This window comes from Microtus ochrogaster, chromosome 2 (genome assembly GCF_000317375.1).
Source record: "Microtus ochrogaster isolate Prairie Vole_2 chromosome 2, MicOch1.0, whole genome shotgun sequence".
Taxonomy (NCBI): Eukaryota; Metazoa; Chordata; class Mammalia; order Rodentia; family Cricetidae; genus Microtus; species Microtus ochrogaster.
The window spans coordinates 14,118,717-14,131,222 of record NC_022010.1 but is presented as its reverse complement, the minus strand read 5'-3'; the positions used below and the strand labels follow the sequence as shown (position 1 = coordinate 14,131,222).

The 12,506-nt window shown below is 50.1% G+C and overlaps 2 protein-coding genes across 4 annotated transcripts in view; one reads left to right on the top strand and one right to left on the bottom strand.

Annotated features, from left to right (window-relative positions):
• Positions 1–6,856, bottom strand: part of LOC101980943 (interleukin-31) — an 11,707-nt gene extending 4,851 nt beyond the window's left edge. Inside the window, exons 1-2 of one of the 3 annotated variants that reach the window (XM_005344419.2) lie at positions 3,660–3,749; positions 2,510–2,549 (exon numbers count right to left, since the gene is read on the bottom strand). Coding sequence is in view for 1 of the 3 variants with exons in the window: in XM_013349876.1 (XP_013205330.1) it covers positions 2,510–2,567 (58 nt within the window). In the remaining 2 variants the exon portion in view is untranslated. Of the gene's footprint in view, positions 1–2,509; positions 2,611–3,659; positions 3,750–6,758 lie in introns of those variants that run through there. The other 2 variants (XM_005344418.2, XM_013349876.1) reach the window with 2 other exon arrangements.
• A 43-nt stretch (positions 6,857–6,899) lies between these two features.
• Lrrc43 (leucine rich repeat containing 43) overlaps positions 6,900–12,506 on the top strand; it is a 20,271-nt gene continuing 14,664 nt past the window's right edge. Inside the window, exons 1-3 of the mRNA XM_026787837.1 lie at positions 6,900–7,028; positions 10,105–10,362; positions 12,271–12,381. Of these exons, the coding sequence (XP_026643638.1) occupies positions 6,900–7,028; positions 10,105–10,362; positions 12,271–12,381 (498 nt within the window). The remainder of the gene's footprint in view (positions 7,029–10,104; positions 10,363–12,270; positions 12,382–12,506) is intronic.

The following is a 12,506-nucleotide window of genomic DNA, read 5'->3' as shown; positions in this document are numbered from 1 at the left end:
TTTTTTTTTTTTTTTTTTTTTTCGAGACAGGGTTTCTCTGTGGCTTTGGAGCCTGTCCTGGAACTAGCTTTTGTAGATCAGGCTGGTCCTGCTGCCTCTTTTGAACCCAACTGCTGAGGCACACAGTAGAATCTGTCAGCCCAGGAATGATCCTTCTCTCCCTCTTTTACAACAGCCACCTCCTGGCCCCAATTTACTCTTATTTTGAGTGTTAACTGTGTTCTCTCCTGGGTCCTCAGGAAGAATCTCAACAAAGTCCCTGTCCTTAAGGACCTAACATCCCAGAGGGCAAGGGACAGGTTTAAAAAGCGCTTGCAAATTAGAAAACACCCAGTGATAACAAAATTACCAGTAACTGCCACATGGCTGGCTAGAGAGTGGTGTGTTCGATCCCCTAAGTCAAGGGATCAGACATTGACGCTGAAGCCAGGGCTTGATGGCTCACAGACAGTTTGAAGCCAACCTGTATTACATAGTAAGTTTCAGGTTAGCCTGGGCTACAGCGTGAGATCATCTAAAAAAAAAAAAAGCTGACTTAGCAATTAACTGATTGGTTGATTAAGACTGAGACCTGGCTGGGCAGTGGTGTGGTGGCACACGCCTTTATTTCCAGCACTTAGGAGGCAGAGGCAGGTGGATCTCTGTGAGTTCTAGGTCAGCCTGCTCTACAGAGTGAGTTCCAGGACAGGCTCCAAAGCTACAAAGAAATTCTGTCTAGAGAGAAAGAAAGAAAGAAAGAAAGAAAGAAAGAAAGAAAGAAAGGAAGGAAGGAAGGAAGGAAGGAAGGAAGGAAGGAAGGAAGGAAGGAAGGAGGAAGGAAGGACGGACGGAAGGACAGCGACCTGGAGATTAAGAACCGCTGTAGGTCAGTCTGGGGACATTGTTCCAGGTAGAGGACAGCTGCAGAAACCAACTTGGTCTTCTTCCAAGGCTATGGTATCTGGAGTGAGGAGGAAGAGGAAGAGGGTAGTGGGAATGTGAGCAGAGGCCCAACACGAAGGACCTCAAGGCCTTGATACAGAACTTGGGTAAGAGGGATGAGACACCACCAGTTAGCTTTAGGTAGGGACATAGAGGATCCAGTGTGCTTCTGAAAAGAGAGAAATAATAGACCTCTGAGTGAACCGAGGAGTGAACCGGGGAGCCGGACTCTAAGATGGAGGCGGGGCACAAAAGAGGTTACACAGGTGTCCAGGTGGGAGGACAAAACAGCATGGACTCCTGGGAGCAGGGTAGATGGGGAGATGGTGTCAGAATTTGGTGCTAATGCAGAGATGAATCAGAGGGTCGGACCAAGTATGACTTCCGGGGTTGTGAGCGTAGGAGCCAGCCATGATAAGCTAAAATAGAAACAGACCATCCAAAGGAAGTTCTTTACTTCCAACCATTATCACCTTCTAGTGTAGGACTCAGCCCCGGGAAGTTTAATAGAGGCCTGAGTCTCCGTAGTTTACCCTGAAGCAGTACCCTTTGCAGGAAGAAGCACAAATTGAGAATACCACCCAAGAACAGATTATCCAAAGGAAATGCCTAACGTTCCAACCCTTGTAGATAGGACCACCTGCCAGCACACACTCACCAGGACACCCCTACACAAATGTCAGCCAATCAGGGGTCCTGAACCTCAGAAACCCCTCATCCCCACCTTTACTACTATAAAAACCCAGCTCTGAGTGTGGGGCTCTCTGTCTATTCCAATATGTTGGACATGCGGAGAGACTGAGTTTGCAAACTTGCATAAAATAAAGGCTCTTTGATTTTACATACGGGACTCGGTCTCCTTGTTGGTTTTTGGGGGTACTTCGCGGATCTGGGCATAACAGCGAGGAAGCAGCCAGGCAGATGGTTTGAGATAAGGAAAGAGAAGTCTGCAGACAGGAAGTGGAATACCCTGCTAGGAAGAGTTCACCTGGACGCCATTGGCTGTCTATTTGTTCTGTGACAAAGGGGCCAGGACACTGAAGTCCAGAGCTCAGACTGAGGTCAGGTGTGGGCAGTTCATAGTCCCCAAGATACATAATAGAGGGTATACCGCCAGGAACCCCTGTCACCCTCAACCCCACCTTTGCTGCCAGCTTCTCTTGTCCGTTTTCTCACCCATGCTTCTTGGAAGTGTTTCACTCTTAGCCTAGCCTGTCTTGGAATTTACCTTGTAGCTAAGGCTAGCCTCAAACTCACAGGGATCCTCCTGCCTCTTGGGTCCTGGGATTACATGCATACACACCGACTCTTCCCCGACCACGCTTCTCCACAGAGCGGTTAATCATTGCTCTTTGCCTCACTTTCCAAATCACAACTTAACCTACTCTTCTGGTAAAGCCAGCAGTAGACAGTACTGGGACCCGCTGTTGTCTGGGCCTGCTATGTTATATTATATGGCAAAAGGGTCCCTGGAGAGGAGATCGGGTAATCTGAAGATGCAGAAATTTTCTGGCTACTTCAGTTGGTTTAGCGCAATCATGGGAGCCCTAAGGACAAGATGTAGCACCATGGTACAGGGCTTGCCTACCTTCTGAGGCTCTGTGGGTCCATCCAAGCGGCCACCAAAACTGGAGGAAGGGAGGCATGACGGTGCACACTTACACTCTTAGAACTTGAGAGGTGGAGAGACAGGAGGACCAGAGGTCAAGGCCATCTTTACTACGCAGCCAGCTGGAGGCCCACCTGGGTCTATGAGACCCTGTCTCAAAGAATAAATACACTATGACGAACAGAACCAGCACAAAATTAGGACAGAGAGAAGGGCAGAGAGGCCATTGAGGAGGAGCTGGATGCCATTGCTGACTTTAGAGGTACCTCGGTGGAAAGTATGAAAGCAAACAAATTTGACTTGAATAAAGGTGTGGGCCTGGTACAAGACCTGGAGCTCCGGGAGAGAACAGGAGCTCCAATCTATAGCTTCCTCCTGGGTCTGTTAGAGACCGGACAGAAGACCTGCTGGTGGCAGGCTGGACTTTGACTTTGTTTTTTGGATAAGGGTGTCACTTTGTAGCCCTAGCTAACCTAAAACTCACTGTGTGGCCCAGGCTTTGAACTCACAATAATCCTCCTGCCTCATCTTCCAAAAACTCAGACTGTTTTTATTAGCATATATTAATTTTACATAATAATGGGTTTCACTATGACATTTTCATGTATGTGTGTAATGTATTTTGATCATATTCACACACACATACATATACACGCATGTTGGCTGCCATTTTGTCTCCCTTCCTCTTCCTCTGTTCCCCTTTCTCTCCCCAGCTAGTGTCCCCTTCTAATTGCATGTCTTGCTTGTTTGAATGATCTGATAACTTTCATAGGGTTTCCTATAGGAACAGGGAAAATTGTTTGCCACTGAATGAGCACCTTATGGGTGGCTATACCACTGAGGAAAATGCCTCGATCACTGAACTTAAATAAATCCTCAGGGAGGGGTGGGAGCCATGAGCCCTCCCTCCCTCCCTCCATCTCTCCCTCCCTCCCTCTCTCCCTCCCTCCATCTCTCCCTCCCTCCCTCTCTCCCTCTTTCCCTCTCTCCCTCTCTCCCTCCATGACACTAGGTCAATAGGCCCAGCCTTGTGCAGTAATTGTTTTATGAGAAGGGAGTCTCACTATGTAACCCATACTAGTGATCCTCCTGCCTCCACCTCCCTAGAGCCGGGATTATAGGAATTCACCGTTGTCCAGCAAATTTACGGTTATCAGGAGAGTGACAATGCAGCCCCAGTGGCCTCACGTTGTAGCCTCACTGGTTCATTTCAGCTGTCATTTTTCACGACCACTCCATGATATGCCAGAATTCTGACCATTATTATGCCACAATGCCAATCATTTCACCTTCTTTTTGTGGAGACTGGATTCAGGTCCTTGGGAATGCAAAATAAGCTTTCTCAGATCAGCTATAGCTTTCTTAAAATCTCATGTTGGGCCAGGCGGTGGTGGTGCAAGCCTGTAATCCCAGCACTCTGGAGGCAGAGGAAGACGGACCTCTGTGAGTTCGAGGCCAGCCTGGTCTACAGAGTGAGTCTCAGGACAGCCAGAGCTGTTATTCAGAGAAACTCTGTTCATAAAAACAGAAAGCAAGAGATGTCTCAGTGGGTAAGCGATTGCTCTCCAGACACGAGAATAAACCCTCAGAGTCCATGTAGAACTGGGCACAGTATTACATGTCCATAATCCTAGCTTTCCTACTGAGAGCCAGAAGGTGGAAACGAGAGGATCCCTGAAGCCTGTAGATCAGCTAGCCTGGTGTATGCCTCTGCGAACAATAAAGAGACCCTGCCTAAAGCAGGTGGAAGGTGAGGACCCAAAGCTGTCCCCTGGCTTCCACATGCCCCCCACTCACATACAACATTAATACATACAGTAAAATACAGTCTGAGCCAGGCATGGTTACACACACCTTTAATTCCAGCACTCAGGAGGCAGAAGCAGACAGATGTCTGTGTGAGACCATCCTGGTCTACAGAGTGAGCTCCAGACCAGCCAGAGCTACACATGAGACCATCTCCAAAAACAAAACAAACAAAAGCCAACCAGGCAGAGTAGTGGTAAACACTGCTGCCTTCCAAACCTCCCTCTCCTCCTTCTGAACAACAAGCTCTATCCTGACTGTGCCTCCACAGGGCTTCAGGCTAAGCACCCACCTACTTGTCTCTTTTCATCACAGAATATCTCCCAGGTTTCCATCTTTGACCTATATTCTATACCCCTTAGTGACCCCAAGAATATCCTGACTGGGTCTCAAACAGCACATATTCACAGATGAGCCAGGGTAATGCCAGGTGGAGGCCAAGAGATGTGGACTGGAGAAATGTAGAAGAGTAAAACTCAGAAAAAAATGGCCAGCTTTGGAGACGGAGGAATAGGCGGAAGTGAGGGCAACTTGTAGGTTTCTGGCCCAGGCAGACGGACACAAGGCAGTGAAGCAGAAGAACAAGGAGAGAAGAGAGCATCTGGGCTAGAGAAAAGTAACTAGTTCCATCCTGACATTGTGAGGTGAAGGAACACAGATGGCGCATGCCTTTAATCCCAGCACTCTGGAGGCAGAGGCAGGCGGATCTCTGTGAGTTCAAGGCCAGCCTAGTCTACGGAGCAAGTTTCAGGACAGGCTCCAAAGCAACAGAGAAACCCTATCTCAAAAAAACAAAACAAACAAGCAAACAAACAAAGAACACAGCTAGAGATGTTTAGCAGGACTGGACTTGGGTTTGCAACCTAAAGGAGGGAACTGGAAATGACCATTTGGAAGCCATTGGTATACTATAGTTGCCAGAACTGAAAGCTTATAACAGATGACCACCATAAGAAGGGACAGTCCTTTGTAGAGTCTTGGGACCTGAGCTGTCAGCAGCAGAAAAAAAAAATGACTTGGTTCAAGAAGGGACACCCAAAAAGGAAAGAAAGGAAGCTGTCATGGAACAGGCTAAGAAGTGGTTTTGAAGTCAGAGGAAATGGCTGACATCCTCACAAGCCATGGAACGGTCAGAAGATAAGCTGGAGAGTTTGCAGGTTTGTGCACTTGAGGTCACAGGAATCTGATGAGGGAGCTCTGATTAAGTCCCTGGGGCGGAAGTGTAACTGTGGCATCCAGGAAAAAGTGAGAGCAGACTGCACAGTCATGAAAGGCAGAGAAAGAAGACAGAGTGACAGGGGAAAGTGGGGTTGGGGACAGCAGGGGAATCTCCAATGTGGCGCTTCGGTCATGACTCTTAGGGTCACTGGACTAGCCAGGACTGATCACATCCTGAAGCTGAGGGGAAATCTAAGTAGGCTCTCCAGATAGGTCCTTGTTACTTGCTTTTAGTTGAAACTTAAAGCTACCAACTGGGAAGAGGAGAGCCGGCTCTACAGTTATGAGCACAGGCTGCTTTTCCAGAGGACCCCAGTTCAGTTCCCAGGACTGACGTGGCAGCTCACCATGGTCTGTGACTCCAGTCCTAGGGGATCCAATACCCTTCTGGCTCTGTGGACGCCAGGCTTGTTCGTGGTACAGAAACTTACATACAGGCAAAATGCTCACACGCAAGTTAAATTTTAAAAAGACTATAACGAAGCCTGGTAAATAATAAAGCACACAATGAAGCAGGGATGAGCCGGGCACACGCTTGTAGCCCCAGCACTCAGGAGGTGGGGTTCAGGCTCAGGGTTCTTCTCCGCTACCCAGAGAGTTTGAAACCAGCCTGGGCTCCATGGGTGAGTCTTGAAAACATCACAAATAAAGCAAAAAGATATTAAAAAAAAAAAAAACAAATCTTGCCTATGACTCCACCTTTGGAAGAAGCCAAGAAATGCCCAGATACCCAATGCGAATTACTGTTTCGCATTGGCAGAGCAGATGGTAGAATTTGCTTCACTGGTTTGTAACTTGACGGAAAATGATGAGATCATGGCGGTGTACTCTGAATACCACCAAAAATCACAGAATTGTGCACTTTGAGTTTTATGGTTCTTAGATCATACTTCCACGAAGATGCTGCGTGCCCCAGCCAGTCATCTCATCCCATTCAGAGACCACAGGCAGAGAGCCCCTACCACGTGGAGGTGCTCACGGGCATGGCAAGAGAAGATTGGATGAGTCTAAAATGGGTCTGGTGCTCAGCGATTCGCAGATACATAGAACTGCACTGGGATCCCCTAATTAGAGTCCTAAATGTTTAACCTCGGACTAATTTTTCCTCTTTGAAACTCTGAGCTGCCGAGTGGGGAGACAACAGTCAGCACTCTTCACAGATCTTTGGGAGGAGGGAAAGAATCCCCTAAGAGGCGCCCACTACCTGCTGTTGCAAGGTGCCGCAGCCAGCCTGGTAGAAACTTAGCTGGGGTCTTTGATACTGGCAAGGTTGGCTTTCACTTACTCTTCGCACCCAGGGTAACGCGTCTGGCGGTTGCGTAGCAACGAGCCAGTTTTTCGCAGCATGGCGACAAGAGACTCCAGCGCGAGCTACAGAAAGACCGAGGGCATACCCGGGACCTTGAGCACCGCTGTGCAAGAGCATCTGCGGAAGCTGTGTCTGCGTGAATTCCCATGTGGCACCGGGAGCTGGGTGCGTGCTCCCCACGCCGGGGATGGGGGTGAGGGAGGGAAGGATCCAGCAGGGGTGGACCTGAGACTGGGCCAGAATGGCCGCATGGAGTAAACCGAAGTAGGTAGTACCTAGCTGGGAACCGGCTGCCCTAATGGTCAGGAGATGCTCAGATACAAGTTTGAGACCGGCTGGGAGGTTTGTATGTGGCGTTGGCTGATTTGAGAGTTGGCGTGAACAGTGCGATCTGGAACATTGAAGGTGTTCAGGGGCCAAGTGCCCCCCTTGCCATGTGGGAACGGGCCCAGAATGGACACAAGAACAGCACATCAAGTTGACCTTTGATGTCATGTAGCCCAGGCTGCAGATGCGAGAGGGAAGAGATCCCGGAGGGAAGAGCTTTGGTGTTGAACACTCTACAGCCGCTCATGATAAGATGTAGAGAAATGATTTCCCTGTGCTCTGGGGCTACGGGGCTAGCTTTCCCCTTCAGGACAGGATCTTCTGCCCCTCCATCACAGCCTGCTTCCCTCCTGTAACTGCTGGACTTGGGAAGCCTAGGGCGCTGTGTGACCTCTGCCCTCTTTCCAGGTTGAGAAGAGACTGAGGGAAATACAGCCAAGGGCATGGTCAGCGCAGCTGGAAAAAAAGATCCGGTCCAACAGGGCGGGAAGATCCTCTTCCGGTCACTCCACCTTGTGCCTTCATCCTACTCAATATGCAGGGGGACCGCGTATCGGGATGAGCAGCCTGGTTAGACTTAGAGGTCCCTGAAAATGTGTCCTGACAGTCTGGGCTGTCACCTGGGCCTCCCCCCACACTCTACCCGGTTAAACAGCCAAACTGGCCTTCCCTTGTAGAGGGGAACAGCCACCTATCAGGGACACACTCGGTTTGTTTAGTCGAGAGAGGCAGGCCGATGGCTAACCTGTGCTGGGCACCGTCCTAAACTTTGGAACTTCGAAGATGGATCTAGGGGTAGGGATGGAGCTAAGTGTTTTCTGTGTTTGTCCGGGGTGAGGCCTTTAGTCCCACCCCCAGCACCAAACCAAACAAAATCAAACAAGCCCGTAAAATCTGAAGAGGCGTATTTTAACTGTTGCCTAGAGGGGCAGATTCTGAGGAGCACACTCATGTTTTACTCACCAAGGCTCAAGTTTCACCTTTCCCTTGCCGCCCCCAAGGAAAGCCTTCCCGCTGCGATTTCTCCAGTTCCCAGGTTGCCTGCCGAGCCTCCTGGGCCGTGTCAAACTAAACTCTCCTTTTATTCTATTAATTTATTGTGTTCTTTTTACTTGTGTGTCTCTGTGTGGGTATGTGCGTGCTGGGGCAAGTGCTCTCGGGCTGGAAGAGTACACTGGATCTCCTGAAGCTGGAATTGCAGGCTTTAGAGCCGCCTGACTTGGGTGCTGGGAATTGAACTTGGGTCTTCTAGCAGAGCGTCAAGTGCTCCTAACTACTGACTGAGTCACTTCTGGTTTTTTGTTTTTTTTTTTTCCGAGACGGTTTCTCTGTAGCTTTGGAGCCTGTCCTGGAACTCCCTTAGGAGACCAGGCTGGGCTCGAACTCACAGAGATCCATCCGCCTGTCTCTGCCTCCCAAGTGCTGGGATTACAGGCGTGCGCCACCACCGCCAGGCCTGAGTCACTTCTGAAGCCCCCACAGCAATTCTGCTTTGCACATTCAAAGTTCCCAACTCCAGAGTGAAGCAAAAACAGGAACTTGGTCTTTGATATTCTGTGTCTTGCTTCGTGTGGTGGCACACACCGGGAACTCAGCACTCGGGAGGCTGAGGCGGGAGGACTGAGCAGTCAAGGCCCGTCTGGCTACACAGTAAAGCTCTGCCCCCACAAATAACTATCCTATACCAGGCATGTAGCTCAGTCAGTAGAGACTCTTCTAGAGAGTTCCTAATCTCACCACACCTAATGTGTAAACAGAGGTGGCTCTTTTGTTTCCCGGTCGCCCATCACTAGTGTGGGGGTGCATGCCTATGGTCCCTCAATTTAGGAGATGGGAGCAGGAGGATCAAGGGGTTCAAGGTAACTGTCAGCTATACAGTGAGTTCAAAGCCAGCCTAACCTACACAAGACCCTGTCTCATATAACCAGGATCCCTTTGATGGCTCAGGGTGGAAAGTTCTTCCTGCCAGCCGTGATGATCTGCGTTTGACCCCTGGGAACCAGGGACACGAGAAATTCTTGCAGATTGTTCTCTGAGCCCGGGATGGCTTGTCTCTTTATTTTGTCTTTTCAAGTCAGGGTTTCTCTGTGTAACAGTCCTGGCTGTCCTGGAATTTGTTTTGCAGACTCACAGGGACCCGCCTGCCTCTGCCTCCCGAGTGCTGGGATTAGCCTGGTGACAGCTCTTCTAGATCACACGCGGAACTAACTAAAATCCAAGGAGCTGGGTACACCTGTTAGGTCTGGTTTTTTCTTAAATAAATTATCTGAAGTGAGAAGACCACTTTTTGAGTTTGTTTTTGTTTTTGTTTGTTATATCGAGACAGGGTTTCTCTGTGTAGCCCTGGCTGTTCTGGAACTCACTCTGTAGACTAGGCTGTCCTTGAACTCGCAGAGATCTGCCTGCCTCTGCCTCCTGAGTGCTGGGACTAAAGGCGTGCGCCACCACTGCCTGGCAAAAAGACTCACTCTTAATCTGGATCTTTTGAGGTGGGAAGATCCACATTCATCTGGGCCACACCTTCTGCTGGCAGCCTGTAAAAAGGACGAGGAAGAAGGAAGCTTGCGCTCTCTCTAGCAAGTCCATTCCTTCACTGGCGTGAGAGCCTACTTCTGGGGAGTCTGGCATATACCAAAGATGAGCTGAGACATCCAGCCTTGGGTCTCATTACTGAACCATTACTGGATTCTTGGTCTTCTGTTGGTAGACAGCCATTGTTGCACTGCTGGGCCACAGCCTTTAATCTTAATTTTAATAAATTCCCTTTAATCTTGCGTGTATGTGTGGTTTCACATTCTGTAAGTTCTGTTCCTGTAGAGAGCCCTGACTGACACAGCCCCACCACGCGCACTTGCTATGGTGAACGCGGTAGACATGCGTCAGTGTGAGAAGGCTTCCATCTCTACCTCTGCAGAATAAGTCACGCTTTCTTCCTCAAACACCGCGAGCCTGGAGGGACTTGGTCCCCAAGGAGGAGACCCTGAATGCTGGTGAGGAGACTGTGGAGGCCCTGCTGGGTCTGGTCCGCAGCAGCCATTCTCCGTGGGCCTTGATGAAGGGCTCCAGTGCTGAGGACCATTTCCTGAGAGAGCTGGCCATCCAGCACCCACTGATGATCAAAGACACTTTCTTCTACTCCTACTTTCGATCCCTACGGGTGGTGGACAAGGGGGTGAGTGCTGGGCATACGGTGGACAAGGGGGTGAGTGCTGGGCATACGGGCAGGAAGGGAGGGGGCAGGAAGGTGGTGGACAAGGGGGTGAGTGCTGGGCGTACGGGCAGGAAGGGAGGGGGCAGCCTCGGGAATTGGTTCTGGGGGACCCTGTCTTTTCGACCTCTCCTTAGGCGACAGGAGGGCCTCCATGACCTTGAGTGTAGCTCTCTCCCTGTCTCTAACCCCAGAGGGGCTCAGTCCTGTACTCAGTCTTTGGCTGACTCTTGCGCACTCTGCAGTGAGCCCTCCTGGTAAAGACCTTTAAGGGAGCACGATGTTTTCTTTAAGGTGGAAGAGGGTTGGCTAACATCAAGCAGACCTGTTTTTGGAAAGCTGCCATATTAATAAGGCATAGATATGACAACGACCCCAGCCTCCCTGAGTCTCTCCTTCCTTCCCCTGTGACCCACCCATACCATTTTGTCTGGGACTTTCTGAGGATTGGAAACCCCCCAATCCTGGGCACACTAGTAGACTTGGTCACCATACGACAGGGAAGCTCAGCCTGGAAGGGCTTCTGATGACCTTGAGGCCACAGGAAACAAGGATTCATGGGTATAGAGATGAAGCTGGTAGGCCCTGCTCCGTCTAACCCGCCGTAATTCTGGAAGACCAGGCCGGCCAACTGTTATATGCTTTTCTTAGGAAGAGGTAAAATTTATCAGGAAATGCCAACAACCCTAAGAATGGCTCACTGAAGTTCACGCTGATGACTGTAATGTGCTTATGGCGTTGCTTACGCAAGTGACGGATACAAACACTCCCCTCCCTAGCCACTCCTCCTTCTATTTGTCCATTAACCAACTTCCTGCTCTGTTTGGTTCTGAGTTCACAGAGGGACCTATGCAAGCCTGGGTTCTCAGTACCACCCAGCGCTGAAGCAGTAGAGCTGACTACAAGGCTCAGGCTACAGGGTGCAGGCAAAACAGACCATGCCAATGAGTGTTTATGTGTGTTCCAGGACCTCTGCTGGTCTCAGGAGACACTGTCCCACCAGGGGAAGGATGGATGGTTTGGCCTAAAGAACAGCTAAAAGGGGCTGGAGAGATGGCTCAGTGGTTAAGAGCATTGCCTGCTCTTCCAAAGGTCCTGAGTTCAATTCCCAGCAACCACATGATGGCTCACAACCATTATGAGATATGATACCCTCTTCTGGCCTGCAGGCATACAGACAGACATTGTATACATAATAAATAAATAGAATGGCTAAAAGGCAGCTTGCAGCAAGAAGGAATTGCCCCAAGGGCTGGCCCCTTATAGTAGAAGTTCCTTGGGCTGTGGTGGAGGATTCTTGTTTTCCCAGGAGTCCTGTGATCCAACATAGGAAGAACACAGGACACTGGTGTGGAGATCAAAAGCCTGTTTTTAGAGTTGGAGCTGGGCCTTTAAACCCTCAGAACCATGCCGTGTGGGTGGGACGTTGGACCTGGGGCTGAGCAGTTGCAGAGCTTTGACTGAGAGATGTCCCCCCCACCCCACAGACTCAGGTATCTGAATACTTCTTCCCCAGTTCTTTGGGGATGTAGTGGAACCTTTGGGACGTGCAGCCTTGCTGGAGGAAGCCCATCACTGAGGCTTTGAGGGGCTGTAGCTTCGCCCCACTTCCTGTCCTCCCTGCTTCCTGTGTGTGGTTGGAGTGTGAGCACTCAGCTTTGTGCCACTGCTGCCGTGCTGTGCCTTCCCCTCCGCTATAGACACCTAACCCCCTGGAGCCATAAGCCAGAGTAAACAGGGTGGCTTTGTCGTGACATTTTGTCACAGCAGCAGAATAGGCGCTAACACAGCTGTTACTTGCTCATGTGAACATACATGCTCCAGTGCGACCTGGCTCGTCAGGGTCCTCAGTTTCCCTTCCTTCCCTTCCAGGTGACTCTGGTGGACAAAGATCTCTTGAAATTTCTAAAGCTTGAGGAGTTGATTCTGAGTGCCAATAAAATCGAGGAAATCGATGCTAACAATCTGCCCCGAACACTGAAGGTACAGGTTCTGTATAGGGTCTTAGAGTCAACAGCTCTAGAGGTCCCCCCTCACCTGTCCCCCACAGCTCTAGAGGTCCCCCCTCACCTGTCCCCCACAGCTCTAGAGGTCCCCCCTCACCTGTC